The sequence below is a fragment of the Pleurodeles waltl genome, chromosome 7 (genome assembly GCF_031143425.1).
Source record: "Pleurodeles waltl isolate 20211129_DDA chromosome 7, aPleWal1.hap1.20221129, whole genome shotgun sequence".
NCBI classification, from domain to species: Eukaryota; Metazoa; Chordata; class Amphibia; order Caudata; family Salamandridae; genus Pleurodeles; species Pleurodeles waltl.
The window spans coordinates 505,948,178-505,965,964 of record NC_090446.1 but is presented as its reverse complement, the minus strand read 5'-3'; the positions used below and the strand labels follow the sequence as shown (position 1 = coordinate 505,965,964).

Below are 17,787 nucleotides of genomic sequence, written 5' to 3'. Positions count from 1 at the left end.
AGATTTTGTTATTGGCATTTCTTCTACACAACCAGAATATAATTATTTTGAATTATGTGTTCAAATTCCAAGGATGCAGAAAAGAGGGAGTAAGATCAGCATACATGTGTGGCACCTACAAGTGGCTCTGTGTCATCGTGTCCAGGGAAACATGGAGCCACAAAGAAGGCACGTGGCACCACTTTCTAGTGCTTAGGAGCTATTAAAGCTTTTAGAGATCCAGTTTGGCGCCTTGAAGTATTCAAAAGGTGAAGAATAAACAGGTGGAGCAGCTATCAGGAAAAAATAGATGAATTACATAGTCCTATGCTGTGGGTGAGGAGGAGATCTGGTGCAGTCTATAATGCACTATGTCAACATATAATTCAACATATATATGTGGCTGTGCATCAAACTGGCGTGGTAATTTTTCAGATAGAATACTTTAAATGAAATATCAATAGAAAACATTACCACATAGTAAAGAAAGTAGGATTGAAAAAAAGACACATGACACATCTTTTATTTAATTACAGAGGGCTAAAATCCTACAGAAAGCATCTAATCGATTATTTCTCAAGTGATTTCTATTGCATAAACCAGGACTATGCACTAAAGAGAAATTATAAAGGCATGCTTACATACATAATATATAATGAAGAAATACATAAATCACATTTGTCTGAGAGGATACAGGATTCCAACAGCCTCATAACGACAAGTAGAAATCAGAGATGGTGGCTGATGCAAGAGTAATGCAGACAGTATGAAATTTGGGGAGATTATACTGTACAACACACATTCATGTAATGTACAATAAAACATTTTGAATTAATAAGCATTGTAAATATCAAAACATTCAGATATTGCCTGAAGTCAACAAAGTCTATTTGATATCAACAGTTTATTCATGACTTAACCATTGTTTTTTACCATTGAAAATATCCATGTTTTTCTGCTCTCCCTCTTTCGGGGCCACGGGAGGAACAATCACATTGGTTAACAATGAAACTATAGATAGCAAGGAACCATCTAATTAAAATGAAGTGTCCTGAATAATCCACAAGACTGCATTATCAGCATCTTGCTTCACCTCTGCCAGCATCATATTTTTTAATGTATCTTTTATCGTAGACAAGAACAGATCAATAAACTGAGAAACAGGCATCCCAATTCTGGTGTAGGTATATGCGGTTAGGTATTGCATTTTGTGTTGGGAGACTCTAGGATACAACTTTCTGTCTAGATAACTCAGTCACTGAAATGTCTCTTCTACACTGATTGCAAATAGTATAGTAAATGTTCGAAGGTTATAATGTAAGCTAAAATGATCATCACCTCGTAAGGACAAGGCAGCTCCAGCTGCTTACTGCAGCTAACTACCTTCAAATGTGCTTGGCAGAAAAACTGAGTTGAACTCTACAAAATGAAAAGGACAATTTCATGTTTTTGGGTAATAGACTAGAGAAACTGCACTGAAATGCTATTAAGGAGAAGGTGATACTGGCTTTTTCATTCAGAAAAGGATTAAAAGGATGTGTTGCACTTCGGGAGTGATTATGATTAATACTGTCTGCAGAGCACTGGCGAGTATCCTCTTATGTTCTCTTCTTGTGGCCTTAAGGCTTATATATCAATTGCAATCAGCTGAAGCACTCTAACGCTTGCTCATATGTGGCCCAACTCCAAAAGGCGTTTGTCCATTGAGGTTCAACTTGATACACAATTTAATAGGTTAACTACCTTTGGTAAGAACATTTCTGGTTGATACTTAATCTTCGTGTAAGTTCACACCTTACTAATTTTGATTTTCCTTACGGGCTTCAGACTGGCCCAGAAAACGTATGCTTGCAATATCTATTTAGTGCCTCCAGGTGGCACCATAAGGATTCACCTTTGACTGCCTGCACAATGACAAATTAGTATATTAGGTGCCAACTGGGATACTGCTGTCAGGTAACATCACTTTTCCCTCCATGCCTTGGAACGTGAAGAGAGCAAAAGAGAGACAGAAGAGACGGAAACAGATACAGCACATAACATGTTTGCATTTCTTGGGATCTTATCAGTCATGGCAATAACTCATCAGAGGAGGATGGAGGGCAGTGGGGAATCTGCAGTAAGAATATGTTTCCACCAGAATTATCTTTATTAACGCTAAGAAACTTTTTCTTCTGATAAATACATCTTCACACAATTCCTCATCTTATGAATGCATCTATAAGGAATATCTCAATTAAGTTCTTTTACCCTATATGCTGATGATATTGTCACCAACAAATATTATCACAGTAAGAAGGTGAACTGGGGAACAGTGGACCAGCTTCAATGGGGTTGCCATCAAGGTCAAAACATTTATAAAATCCCACTGAAGAACAATAAACGGTGTGGGAGGGATTAAGTAAAGCAAACCATTTAGAAGATGCACCATTAATGGCAATCACAAAAGGCAATTTTGATCAGGAAGATACATAAAGGCAAACTGGGCAGTAGAATAGCCCTTACTTGTAGCCACTATTAGTCTCTGCTGTGCAAAGGACAATTAAAATTGCAAAAAGTCAGAAAGGTAAGATTTAAAGGGATGAGGCCATCTGACTGACACCAACAATCACATTTGTTCCAGTGCCTGCATAGATGGATCTAGTATCCAGCTTTGTGGGTGCCAAGACGGCGTCTGTGACTTCATCTGGCAGACAAAAGGACTCAAGCTGGCATTCTGAATATCCACATATGCAGCCACAGCTTATGGGGTTGAGGACCTGACGACTCTGCTGCAACAGCAGGTGTACGCTATACGAGAGAGGCAACTGAATGTGAGTACCAGCAGATTGGCAAACCAGATCATTCATGTACAGTCTTGGTGATCAGGATCATCTTCGCTTCATCCCCCTGCACCTTCCAACATATTTTTTATTGAAGTAGAATCAATGGAAATGCATACAGCAGACCTTGAGACCAACTGAACCTGAAGGCATCCCCCAATGAACCATTCAGAGAAGTGTATGGTACAAAACTAAGTACATTTCCTCTTCTGGGCCATGGCGTCAAGGCCCACAAATGGAAACCCTACTATGGAGAAGATAACCTCCATCACTTTGAGTGCATTCCTTGTCATTCTCAAGTAAGAGATGACGTGGAAGTCTGAAAAATGAGCCACTTTAGGAAGGTTCCCATCACTGTGCCCACTTCCTCAGGAGAATTGTCTTTCAACTTAGGCTTCATGAACACACACCACCTTGCCTATTGTTATACTGGATGGTAGTGCAGTTGAACAAAAGAATCTAACTGTTGCTTCCTCAGATGGAAGGGAGAAAAGCTTTCTTGCAGTTCGGACCACTCACAGCTAGAGAATATTTATGTGCAGGTGCTGCTCCAAAATGGACCAGAGACCCCATGCAGTTATGTCACCTAGATAAGCTTCCCAGGTCAGCAAACAGGCATCTGTGTGCATGGTAGCCTGAGCTTGTAGAGGGCTAAAAAAGATATCCCACCAAAAGGTTTGAGAGGTTGGTCCACCAGTGTAGATCTGGATGAACAGAATGGGAGATCAACACCTGAGTTGTGAGACTCTCCAGAAGCCTCAGCCACTGTGATCTCAGGCACCACTGAATTTCCTTCACCTCCCATCTGGCATCTGGCACCAGCAGGATGAACAAGGACATGAGGCCAAGCAGGCATAACACTTGCTGAAACCAAGATAAGAGTTTGAGATAGAAATCCTGGAATCATCTTCGGAATATCTGCAACCCTCTTAGGAGTAGGAAACGTTTTTACAAGAGTTGTGTCCGGTACTGCCCAAATGAGGGTCACCCCTGGCATAAGAGATAGGTGAGACTTCCAGGCATTGAAGGTAAAACACAATCACAGAGGATAGTCATCATCTCTTGAAGGTGTTCGCTGACCACAGCAGGGACTCAGCTTTCACTACTCACTAATACTTAGGGGCATATTTATGGGCCCCTAGCGCCACCTTGCGCCACATTAACGTAATTTATTTTTACATTAATGTGGCTCAACGAGGCCAAAATCCCTGCGCCGTATTTACAGAGTGGCGCAATGCATGCATTGCACCACTCCGTAACCCTTTGTGCTACATTATGCCTGCGCCAGGCATTATGTATACAAAGGGAGCGTTCCACCGTTAAAGGAGCTGGAAAAATAGGGTAAGGAAGGAAATCTATGAGATTTCCTTGAGCCATTTATTACAGCACTGTTAATGCCTGTTAAAGAGCAGTCGTTAAAAGGGGCCTTCCATTCTTTAGAAAGGGCCCCTATATACTCTGCAGGTGTAGCTCTAATATTTGGGCGCTACTCCTGCAGAGTACATCAATAGCGTCATGAAAAATGACATTATTGCCCCCTACCATGGTGTGCTGTATTTTAAATATGGCACACATATGGTGGCGGTAGGGGGGTGCCAGGAGGCGCAGGGAAAGTGGTGCTGCACTCGGTGCAGCGCCACTTTCCATAAATCTGCCCCTTAGACTCCTGACCACTGCAGGTAAAGCACCACACCTGCCAGAATGTCATAAAGATGCGTGAAATGGTTGTCAGCCTGAATGCTAGATCAATGAATTGACAGCAGTGGGTCAAATAACGTCCATGAAAGGGAAAAATTTGAAGTGCTCTGTGTGAAGGGGGCGTATTCAAAAGGTGGTGTTAAGCCACATAAATAGCTTAACGCCACCTTGTAAATACAGCGCAGGGTATAGTGCGACCGGAGCATCACGTAAAGTTCATAAACATGCCACTCAGTGTCATTGTGTCTGGAGACAGAATTGTGGCTGAAGACACACAAAACCACCTGGTGGCGCTAGACAGATATTTCTGATGAAAGCTTTTCTGGACCAGTCTGAAGCCAGGAAGCATAATTCATAATTTGCAAGGTAAAAAATCTGAGGGAAGAGGTATCCATCATAAAGCTTGAATCATGCGTACAAGAACTCTACAAAAGGTAAATTTGCAGTAATAAATTAATTTACCCCTGGATAATATTACCTCACCATGGTGTAATATTGTGTACAGGTAAATTCTAAATGGGGCTGGAAAGTGGACATTCCTGGGTGCAGATACCCTAGAAAGTTTTGAACATACTTGTTTCTGACCCAATCGCATCCTGAAAACATTTAGAGATTTAATCCAGACAAGGGCAGGATTAAATGCCTTTCCCAAGTGGGAAAGGACTCAGAACAAAATTAGAGGGGATGGAAGAGAAGGGTTTTCTTCATGAAGGAAACACATGTTCTCACTGGTAATCCATGTCTGTAGGGAGTACTTATGGAAACCTGTAACTTATACGGTTGCAGGGATACTCTCGGAAACCTATCCAAATCCACTTGATTTGTTAATCTGCACCGATGCGAGGGCATAAACATGCCACTACAGAGAATCAGGTCCATATGCTTGTATGACCAAATGATTTTGGGTGAGCTACCACCTAAGTTAGCTACAAGAAAACATTATTAGAAAAATATCTCAACTAAAACAATGAAGCATTATCTTTGTGTGTGTATGCTACATAAAACATGTAAGCGTCAATGTTTAGAATTTGTACTTAAAGTGTGGTAAGTGCTGGCCTAATAATGATGACTTGTGGATCCAAACAACTGCTAAAGAATTCCTCTGTAGGGCGTGAGGACAGGATTTATCTGAATTTGATTAATTAGGTGTTTACAAAACATACTCTCAATATCTTATCTTTTATATGTAGTGATTTATGGTCTACTGTAACATTGTATCTTTGATAATGTAACAAATTAAATTGATTTTAAAGTTTAATTGCGATGGGGGTTCTGTGTTATATACATTTAGGCAACTGAGTAGAAGGTGTGCTTGGCTGAGAATTTCGAAGTGTTGTTGTCCACAAGTACTGGGAAGTAAATGTGAGGAAATTAGGAGTACTTGTCACATTCTCTAGCACTGTAGCGATCTTACACTGTGGTCACTTGTATTTGACCTGGTCGCAGCATAATGCCATCTGTCAATAGTTATTGACCCACCGCCTGCTCTTGCACAGGCGAGCTTACAGTTTGCAGCATTATGTTTCATTATAGAACACTGTAATATAGATATTTGTATAGTGCTGTACTACCATTAGTATGGCCCCTCAGCGCACTGCAAGAAACACAATCTATACCAAAGGGAAAAAAGATGTAAAATATTTTTAGCTGCTAGCACAAAATGCTCTTTAAGTGACACATTTTTAAAATAAACAGCACAATTCAGTGACCTGCCTTGCACCTTTAAAGGTAGCATATAAAAAGTACATGCAGCAGGGGAGATCAACAATGTAGGCATGTAAAGTGTTCTGTTCATTTTTACATTAAATACATTAAGGCTCGACCTCTATCAAAATAGTAATGTCGTTTTAGGTGGAAATTTCAATTTTCGCCCAAATTGGGATTACAATTTGGATGTAAATAGTGGGTGTTTGCCCTGTTACAGCCCAAGTAATCTGATACACATCGAAGGAGCAAATTGTACACATGCAGTACTCGTGCACCTCGGAATGGGGAATAACCTGGCACTCAGCAAGTTATTCTCCATTGGAGGTGCTCAACTTTTAACCAGGTGCAAGTTGAACTCTGCTACAAACCCAAAGTAACAGGTGCGCAATTTACACCTGATTTTTCCGGCCTCAGCATTCTTCCACTAATTCCGCAGGGCTCATGCTTGGTCGGTAACACAAATATGATAAAAGGCCTGATTTAGAGTTTGGTGGATGGATACTGTGCCACGAGAGTGAAGACTATCCTGTCCGCTATATTACAAGTACATTATATTCAGTGGCACTTATAATACGCAGATGGGATATCCGTTGCATTTGTGACAGAATATCCCATCCACTAAACTCTAAATCGGGCCCAAAATGAGCAAAACCTTTGCCCTGTTCATTGGTCACATGAAATGCTTTTGCCAAAATACTAAAATCAAATTGAGAGTGTACTTTTGTTTTTCACTAGACAAATCTGACCAAGAGAAATGTAAGTTTAGGTAGGAGGTGTAACCTTATACATATTATCTTTCAATGTAGTGGGAGTACCTATTAACAAATGTGTGACTGTTCCGCTACCACTCCCTGCAAATAATAATAATTTTCGTTTACTATTTTGACAGATTTAACATAAATTAATCTTGCCAATTGCCTGGTAATCTGTTTCATGCTTGCTCGGCTGGACTTCAGTTGCCATTGTGGACGTTCTTCCTCAATTGTATTATTGCCTCTACCTGGGAGCACAAAGAGGACGAACATTCTTTGTAAGGAAGTGCGTGGGTTAGCCTCATGGGTTCATCTTCAAACGTAATGATTAAGTAAGTTTTGGTACTCAGGTACCACTTTGGTTCTTCTTAAGGTCGTATTTTGGCTAATTGAGCTTTGCCCAGTCAGAACATAACATATCCAATAACTACAGCAGGTGTGTCGCTTCCATTATTCTTTTATATTAAATGCTTCCTCTAAGCTTTCTAGGGCTTGCACTTTAGTTAGTTTTATCCAGTCCTCGGGAAGATCAGAAGGCTTGGCGTTGTATTTCTCTGCTAAAATGTGATTAAATGTTTTGTAAACAAACTTCCAGTAATCAGAGGCACTAATGCTGGGATCTGGCTGAATATTCCAATCAGGATAAAATGCTCGGTAACCACTGAAAGGATGAAATATCTCTCCGGTGTCTGAATTGGAAAACTCTCTCTTGGAAGCCACCTGGGATGAACACAATGCAGAAACCAACTTTTGGGAATCTCTATCTCTCATTCTACCTAATCCCTGAGGACGATGGATGGTTGCAAAATGCTCTTTATGTTTCTTGCCTCCCGCCTCACAAGGCACTTTACAGAAGGGACATTGAACTCCGCACCCAAATACTTTCTTAAACAACTCATCTTGTGGACTGAAGGTCAGTTTTGAAAACTTTGCTTGGATTTCACAGGCATTCAGCTCTGAGACAATGCTTTGCTCTACCTCTGAGAGAAATAACAGGACATTGCCAGAAAACTCTTTAATGTTAGATGTGTTCTGAAAAATTATAACCTGTAAACTCTCCTTGGAAATTACAAGGTCTTCCTGCAGTGAGTGACAAAGGTTTTCTAAGAACCCAGCTATTGTGCCAAAACAATGGTTTTCTGAGTTGGTGACAATATTTCTGATTTTCTTGAGGATCGTGGACAGGATATTTTTTTCTAGTGCTTCCAAGCCTTTACCGTTTTTGTAGTGATCCAAAATATGAGTCCCGATCCAGTGTTTGACGAAAGCTTGATAATGCATCATATACTCTATGTAATCCTCACACACGTTTTTCTGCAGCAGGTCCTTCAATATAGTAAACTGAAAAAACACTCTGCTGCTGTACTGTGTTGCTTGTCCGCTTGTGAGGATATCATCCACTATCTCTATGCCAAGCCTGTTATTAATGTAGTCTTCCAGGGCTGGCTTCAGGCACCGGTCACAGAAATCTTGAGCTTTCTTTTGACATTGATCCTTCTGCAAGTAAAGGTCTTTGAAGGTGGAGGCATACTGAGGTTTAACTATGGCCAGGACGAGTCGAGGGTCATTCTCCCTGATGTATTCTTCATCCTTTACTTGAAAATCCTGTGATGCTTTCCATAAGATATGAAGCTTCAAATCAACTTCAAAGCGAGGGCTAGTCTTGAGTTTTAAAGCAGTCTTATTTTGCAGTCTTTCATTGATCATATTTAGTAATTCTCTGCAGTAGTTTTCGTCATAGTCCCCTCTGGAGTCACTAACAAAGGTATTACATGCTTCCGTTAGGGATATAACAATATCTTCAGTTTTATTCCAGTAGTCACCTCCAAAAAATGTTTCCTTTATTTTTTCGATAAAGAACCTTTCGTGAAAATGCTCTTTTTTTAATGTGAAGGATTGCCCCCCAGATTCCAAATTGTGGGCTGATTGAATCATCACATTCATTGCACTTCCACGGGATTTCAAGTCTTTTACGAGCTGGAGGTACATATCTTCAGCTACGTTCCTCTTTTCTGACAAGCTAAGTGGTAACTCATCAAGTGTCTGCGCCCACATTACTTCAAATTCTCTCTCTAGGTCCTCATCCTCCAGTGGAGAATGTTGCATCCTGCATTGATCTAAAAGCCGGACCACTTTCTCCTCAATAGTCTTTAAATACTCTTGCTGCAGATCTTTCAACTTGTCTTTCCCTTTCTGGATGCGAATTGTTTCTTCCCACTTCCTTCTAACATAATTTTCAAGCTCATTTCTGAGACTTTGTGTGCTATTGATAAAATCCTCTCTATATCTTTCTATCAGGTTCATATTTTCAGCTCCACTTTCAAAGTATGTTTGCAGAGAATCCAACATCGCCTTTTCTCCAAGTAAAAGTTTCTCGGATGCCTCTTTTTCCAAGTTATGAAGTGTGCTTCTATTAAGGTCTATTAATGACTGATTTCGTATTACAGATTCCTTGCCCGCCACCCAGAGATGCATCTCCTTGCGAAAGGCCCATTCCCACCGACTGTACTCAGTTGACAGCTGGTTGTAGGCTTCTGCCACCAGACTGTTTCTGAAGCTGAAGATAAAGTTTTCATGCTTTACAGCGTTCCACAAGCTCTTTACCCACTCCGTAAACTGTGGTATTCTCATGGCAGCTCCCGTCTGTAAACGCCCCTCAATGAATTGAAACAAGTATTTCTTAAGCTCACGAACATTTTCGCTGTACCCTAGATTCACCGGGGCCATGGGTGGGACACCGTGCCAGAGGCCCGGGATGTACCAGTTGTGTTTATCAGGGTCATACTCCATGACGTCAGAAAACGTAATTTCCTTGTCCTGTTTCTCCATCCTGGCAGCTGCTTTTGTCATTTTATCTAGTTCATCCAGGAGATTTTTCCTGTCCCGCATGTTTTGCTCATAAGCTGATATGTCGCTGACATTCTGGTGCACGAACTGACAGTTTGGTTTTTTCCCAACACCCACCATTCGGAGAAAAGAATGTACCACAATCTGCAGAATATCCTTCATTTCTGTAGCATTCTCCATAGCCATGTTAACGATGGTGATGTCGCTTAAGCCAATGACCATAGTCGCCAGTTCGTTGTCGTGCTCATAGCTGTTCTCCAGGGTCATCAGTTCAGGGGCTTTCAAGCCTTCCGTGTCTATGACCAGGATGAAGTCACAGCCAAGCCTCTTCCTCAGCTTTGCTTTCACTTTCATCAACACCATGAAGGCGCCTCGGGTACATCTGCCGCTGCTGACAGAGAACTGGAGCCCAAACATAGTGTTGAGGAGCGTAGATTTGCCAGTGCTCTGGACCCCCAGCACCGTGATCACCACCATTCGGCGCTGGTCTCCATGCTTTTTCTCAAGCTCCGCCAGCACGTCTGTCACCCACGTCAGCGGGATATTGGAAGCATCGCCGTCAATCAGCTCGAGAGGAAAGCCTTCCAGCAAGAGGTCTGCAGCAATGCTAGGCAACTTAGTGAACTGTCTATCTTTTTCTTTCATTTTCTTTTCCTTAACCATGGAACACTCAGCCTCATAGAACTGCCCCATCTCACGCACAAAGTGCTCGACCCCTAGCGAATTCTCAGATATTTGCCTATCCAATTCGGCTAGATCTTTGGGATCACTGGAGGGAGCTTTAGACTTTTCTTTGTACTTATCCCTCAGATTAGAAAGGCTACTTCTAGCAACTGAGTCAAGTCCAAATTTCAACCATTTCAGAAAATACTGTTTCTCTACTTGGGGTAGTTGTCCTAAGCCATCGACAAATGTTATCATACCACCTGAAAGGTCACATTTATTCTGCTCGCTACGGATTTTCAGTAGTTCATCATTCAGCTGACATTTATACTCTTCTGTTTGGGTTTTTCCTTGTCTGTTCAATCGGCAAAGTTCCTTTTCTGTTTTAGCCAGTTTTTTCCAAGGCTCCCCTTGTAGCTTCATCACTCCCTTCTTGTATTGTGCAACATCTTTAATGTTTTCAGTGATTTGTTTAGCATATTCTTTGGCTGACTGGCATGACTTACAGTCTTCGTCTACCTTAATTCCTAGCTCACGTGCAGCGACAGCCATATCTTCCAGGGTTTTGCCTTTCTGTGAAAGCTTTACTAACCTTTCTACGGCAGACTGAAGTTTCATGACAAACGTAGCATCATTTATGCTTCTATCTTTGATCAAAATTCGTGACTGATCTATTTTAAGTTTTGTTGACAATTTATTAAGACTTTTGAAGGTTATCTGAGAATGAGCAGTCTGGGAATTAACAATAAAATAGAATTCTGTTGCTCTGTTTAGATATGAAAGTAAGGCACATTGCCTGTCACTAAGTTCTTCAATGTATATAAAGACAGCAGACGATATCTCTGTTAGAAAGCTGAATTGCAGCCAGTGGAACTCAATATCCCCTCTTAGGTTTGCAAAAGCAACAGGCTCTGGGGAAAGTTCATCATTTTCTTTTCCACCAGGAAAATACCAAGAAATCTCTACTAAGCCATCAGAAATTTTGCGGGGAGAATTCCCCGATTTCATGCCCCAGTGGACGAAGATGTCATGGTACTGCTGAGGGGGACTGAGGACCTCATTCAGAATCTTTGACTTAGAGAGGCTTAAGCTCCCGAGACGTACAAAGGAAATAGTTGGCATTGGTATGAGTGCCAGGCTTTCTTCCCTAAACCCTTTGCAATCTCTTAGTGACTGAGGCCTCCACTTTCTTACAATGTCCCTCATGGCCCACAGGAGGAATGTGCATTTGGTGCCATCACAAGGAGGCAGCACCAGGGGAAGAGCAAACTGGCACATGGACATTTTTAGTAGAATCTCTTGTTGCAAAAAGCTATCTGAGCAAAGCAGGAGGGCATGGAGGACATCAAGGGGGTTAAAACATTGTCCAGAGAGATTTTCATCATGATTGTTAAGTAAATCAAGTCCTTTACTCTCTTTTTGTGATTGATGATCCAGTGGACTGGAGGTAAGGCTTGTGTTTCTTGCTGTTATATTCAGGGCCAATAGCTTATTCAGGAAGTGCCAGGGCATATCTTGGAATGTGAGGCAGGTGCAGTTATCTCCTTCTTCTGGACCAGTTTCAAGGACATCACTCAGCGTGAGCTTTCTGCTTCCATAGTAGCGCTTCAGGTCCAGTTTACCTAAGACCGAATCCAGTTCATTTACTTGTTCTGTCAAAAGAAAAACAATGGTTGTCAATTTTTTTGCTTCATTATTTAGGTATCCCAACAATATTTTACTAAAATCTGTTGTGGATATTGGGTCTTTGTTACTAAACTCATCGTCCTTCACTGTCATATGAATACTCACCATAAAGGAACATTTACCTGTTAAGGGGCAGAATATCCTTCTCTAGAACATCACATTCAGACATTGTCAAGACCAATTTTATTTTTTGCAGTTTTACTTAGCACAAACCTTGCCCAATGGCTTAAGAGCACATTGCATGAGAACCAGATGTGCCACAGGGAGATTAAGTGATTTGCACAGAATCACCGGATGTTGAGCTGGGGCCAGGATTCGAGCCTGGTTCCAAAGTCAGCAGCTGTAGCCACTACGCTACATCATGTCACCTACTCAAACTTTTCCAATTGATTGTTAGAATATAATTGCAATCAATAACATAAGGTCATAGACATTGATGTCTTCTGGTAACACAACTTTCAGGATATAACTTCCCAGTTGTCATAACAAAACCTTTATATTATTTATTATATTAGATACACATAGTGCTAAGTATTCAAATCGCTCTGAATCTTTAAACATCCAAGCAATGTCCAGGGAAGACTTGCACAATACTCTGCTTTCCATATGTCGTCTTAAATTACATTTGCTTTCTATAACACATGCTTGGTAGAAACCCATCTAAAGGAAAGAAATTAGAGAGTTTTTAAAGGGTAGTGCGCATACCTTTTTTGTTGGGGCTGGAGAATGTAGTTCATGCACTTTCGTTTTTTTTTCTGGCGGTGTAGAATACACTAATTTTTTAGGGGTGGTGCAGCATATGCACTTTTCTGTTTTGGTGTGTTCTGCATGAACTTTATTTTTTGGGATCGTAGTCCATACACTATTTTTAGGTTGTCGTATGTGTAATTTATAAGTCTATAAGAGATTGAGGGCCTGATTATGACCTTGACGAATGCGATACTCCGTCACAAAAATGTGACGGATATCCCGCCTGCCATTTTACAAGTTCCATAGGATATAATGGAACTTGTAATATGGCAGACGGGACGTCAGTCACATTTGTGACAGAGTATCCCATCTGCCAAGGTCATAATCAGGCCCTGAATGACAAGCATTATTTCCTTTATCATAACTTTGAATTCTGGTTGTTCTCCATTATTAATTATTAATTTGAGCAGTGTGGTGATTATACTGTAAATAGTCAGCTTCATTCAAACACCCATATATGTTGGGCTCTTGAAAGAACTAGAGATATTCCAGCAGTTTATGCAGGAGTTTGGAGATGTGCTCATCTTGATTTGTTTCAGCAGATTTGTTAATGTGCTTGGACCAACTAACCTAGGCTAGTTACCTATGTGGCCTATTGTGCCTTTTTTAAATAGAATTAAAACATTGGAAAGCTGGGAGCTCCATTGAAAACAATGAAGTGGTCAGAGCTTCTAATATAGCCTTAGAACCCACCGTAGCGGGCTCTACCGGCTATTAAAGGCCCACTCCCGCGTTAAGCATTTAACAAGGGAAAGGGCCTTTAATAGCCAGTAGAGCCTGCTACGGCGGGTTCTAAGGCTATTAGAACATTCTGCCACTCAGGGCAGAATGTTCTATTAAAAAAAACAAATTGCTCACGGAGCCCGAGGGGATTAAAATCCCCTCGGGCTCCGTGAGGCTTTGTTCACAGCTGTTGCTGTGAACAAAGAGAACATTGGAATGTTGGCAGCTCCATTGAAAACAATGGAGTGCTACGGGCTTTTAATGGCCGGTAAAAGCCCGGAGCGCCAACATTCCAATGTTCTCTTTGTTCACAGCAAGAGCTGTGAACAAAGCCTCACGGAGCCCGAGGGGATTTTAATCCCCTCGGGCTTTGTGAGGAATTTGTTTTATCTAATAGAACATTTTGGCCTGAGTGGCAGAATGTTTTAATAGCCTTAGAACCCGCCGTAGCGGGCTCTACCGGCCATTAAAGGCCCTCTCCCTTGTTATAGGGCCTTTAATGTCCGGTAGAGCCCGCTCGGGCGGGTTCTAAGGCTATATTAGAACATTGGAATGTTGGCAGCTCCATTGAAAACAATGGAGTGCTCCGGGCTTTTAATGGCCGGTAAAAGCCCGGAGCGCCAACATTCCAATCTTCTTTGTTCACAGCAGCAGCTGTGAACAAAGCCTCACGGAGCCTGATGGGATTTTAATCCCCTCTGGTTCCGTGAAGCCTTTGTTTTATTTATGAGAACATTCTGCCCTCTAATGGCAGAATGTTCTAATAGCCTTAGAACCCGCCGTAGCGGGCTCTACCGGCTATTAAAGGCCGTCTCCCTTGAAAAAGGCCCTCGCCGAAACGTGGGAGCGGGCATCTAATAGCCGGTAGAGCCCACTACGCTGGGTTCTAAGGCTATAATAGAAGCCTGGAGCTTCAACATTCCAATATTTTTGTTCACAGCTGTTGCTGTGAACAAAGGCCACATGGAGCACAAGCGAATTTCAATCCCCTCGGGTTCCATGAGGCCTTTGTTTTATTGATTAGGACATTCTGCCCTCTAGTGGCAGAATGTTCTAATAGCCTTATGGCCCTCTGTAGCTGGGCTATAATGGTATTAAAGTCCTGCTCCCTTGTTAAAGGCCTTCGCCGAACATTAGAGTGGGCCTTTAATGGCCGGTATAGTCCACCATGGCGGGCTATAAGGCTGTATTAGAACACTGGAATTTTGGGAGCTCCATTGAAAACAATGTAGTGCTCCGGGCTTCTAATGGCCAGTAGGAGCCTGGAGCCCCAACATGCTAATGTTTTTGTTCACAGCAACAGCTGTGAACAAAAGCTTCACGGAGCCCAAGGGGATTTCAGTCCCTTCGGGCTTCGTGAGGCCTTTGTTTTATTTATTTATTAGAACTTTCTTCCCTCTAGTGACAGAATGTTCTAATAGCCTTATAGCCCTTCCTCGTTGGGCTATACCAGCATTAAAGTCCCACTGCCTTGTTAAAGGCACTCCCGTTCAGCTCGGGCCTTTAACGCTGGAGCGGACCTTTATTGGCCGGTATAGCCCGCTATTGTGGGCTACAAGCCTATATTGGGAACCATGAAGCGAAGCTCTAGACAGACGGTCTCCTAAGTACTCATACAACAGGCCCAGACTCATAGCCAAGTGCTAGCCCAGTGTGTCATCTGATATGTGTAGCTGTTTTTTTTTCCATAATGGCGTGCCGGGGCTATTCACACTGGCAACTTACACTTATGGGTAATGTAAGTTTACTCTTACCCTTTTAAGTAACTTTACTACTTTTGGCTATTCACCATTTAACAGTGTAAAGTTACTCAAAACTATAGATGTGCATGCCTCAACCTCCTAAGACAAGGTTAGAGCCAGGTTAACAAGTGTAAGTTACCACAGCCAAAAAAGGAACAGTGCTAAGTCCAGTACCACTCATGGCCAACCACTGATACTGCAACACCTTCCAACATATTTTATTTTAAATATTAATCTAAAAATGTGTATATTTATTTTAAATGTAGCATAAAATTAAAATTGCCACAACACTAGTAACTTAATTTTGACTTAAACATTTAATTAATATAAATATATTAAACAAAATACAAATTATTTTCAGAAGTTTAAAATTAAAATAACATAAACTAAAAAAGATATATTTTTATTATGTGTTAATTATTATTAAAATAGATGTATAAAATTAATTAAATGTAATGTAATTATACTTACAAAATAATGTTACATTGTTTTTTACATTTAAAAAATGTTATTAAAATATTTTAAAAATAAATAGTAAATATGTATTATTTTTAGATTGTGTTAACATTTCATAAATGTAATTTTACTTTGAAATGTTTTTAAATAGTATAAATATTTTATTTAATTGAACATTATTTGGTATGGGGTTTTATTTTAAGTTCCTACCTCTGTTGTTTTCTTTGGGAGGGTGTGGAGGTACCAGTTGTTGGCCATGGAGGTGCAGGGCTTTCTCCAGCACTGAGCTGGAGTTAGTTTACTACTGCTTTTGGTCCTTTATGGCTACAGTAATTTTGAAAGTGTAGTTTGTGAATAGCTTACTCTTTTTTGGGTGGGTGCACGTCCCTCCCTAAACCTCTCCCTGAACCCCTCAAAAATCCCTTCCTTACTCCTCCCTTTACTTCTTAAATTGTATTCATAAACATTCAATGTTCCCACGCCACTCCCCTCTTTCCCTCCCACATTTAATACAAAAACATATACTTACGTGTGAAGGAGCTCAACAGTTGGGTGGAAATCTCAGCATAAAAAGATAGGAGAGATGGAGTTGGACCCTTCATACCCAAGTTGGTGAATAGTATTTTGCAGTATTTTAGTAGTACTACTGTAGTGCTTCTAAACGTACAACAAAATGCAGGTTTTTGAACAGGCCCTTGAACATTCTTGCGTATTTTTTATTTATACTTGATTGACCAGGGGGAGGTGGGTGGTGGAGGGTGAAAAAGGTGTACTTTTTTACAATGCTGTATTTATAAGGTTCATGTGAGATATTTTTGCTTTGTATACCTCGAGGTTATCATTAAGTTTAAACCAATAAAAAAAGCCTTTAAAAAAAAAGTTAAAATACAGAAAGACACAAAACGATTCCCGCTACCAAAAAACACTAACAAAAACTTCATTTGAGAACCACCCACCAAAAAACTAAGGGGCATATTTATAATGCCCTAGCGCCACCTTGCGCTATATTAACATTATTTTTTAAGTTAATGTGGCCCAACGAGGCTGAAATCCCGCGCAGCATTTATAGAGTGGCGCAATGCATGCATTGCGCCACTCTGTAACCCTTTGCGCTACATTATGCCTGCGCCAAGCATAATGTATGCAAAGGGGCGATCCCCCGATATGGGAGCTGGAAAAATGGCATAAGGAAATCTGTGAGATTTCCTTGTGCTATTTTTTACGGCACTCTTAACGCCTGCTCAAGAACGGGAGTTAAAAGGGGGCTTCAATTCTTTAGAATGGGGCCCAATGTACTCTTGCAGGAGTAGCGCCAATATTTTGGCACTACTCCTGCAGAGTACATCAATAGCATCGTGAGAAATGACTCTTTCGCCCCCTACCCTGCGCCATGGTATTTTAAATATGGCGCACACATGGTGGAGGTAGAGGGGTGCTAAGGGGCGCAGGGAAAGTGTTGCTGCACTCGGTGCAGCACCAGTTTCCATAAATCTTCCCCAAAGAGCGCTATTAAGTATAAGATTTGTGCTTAACCTGCTGTAGGGTGCAAACCCCAAATATGCACAGCATTTGGCCAGTCACAGCAGAAAATGGGCACCCCAGGCAGGTTGGGCACAGGGCCAGGCCTCATGTAAGGCCTTGTGGACAACCTTTGCTATGCAAAGCAGAAAGCTGTGCGCAGCAGGAATTGGCCACTAGCAACAGGTTGCACGCAACTCCTGGCACTGTCTAGCTGCAGGGCATATGGGCAGCCCTTAAGAGATTAAAAGAAGAGTAATACATACAGAGAAACATGGGGTATGTGTGTTGTGCATGTTGCATGCCATAACTGGTGAATTTCAGTAGTGTAGTAAGTTTAAGTCACAACAACAAATCAGTTTCTACCTGTGGGTGTACATATATATATGTATGTGTTGGTGATACTCAGAAAGGGGTAAAAGACTGGCTGTTCCCAAACAGATG

General features: G+C 41.3%; 1 protein-coding gene across 1 annotated transcript; it reads right to left on the bottom strand.

Moving 5' to 3' along the window:
* Positions 1-474: 474 nt before the first annotated feature.
* LOC138304277 (up-regulator of cell proliferation-like) lies at positions 475-12,089 on the bottom strand. The gene has a single exon (XM_069244209.1). The coding sequence runs from the start codon at positions 11,978-11,980 to the stop codon at positions 7,409-7,411; it is 4,572 nt and encodes a 1,523-aa protein (XP_069100310.1). The 5' UTR covers positions 11,981-12,089; the 3' UTR covers positions 475-7,408.
* Positions 12,090-17,787: the final 5,698 nt, after the last annotated feature.

Excerpts from the sequence above, each read along its gene's own strand:
- LOC138304277 (XM_069244209.1), bottom strand. The coding sequence starts at position 11,980 with ATGCCCTGGCACTTCCTGAATAAGCTATTGGCCCTGAATATAACAGCA.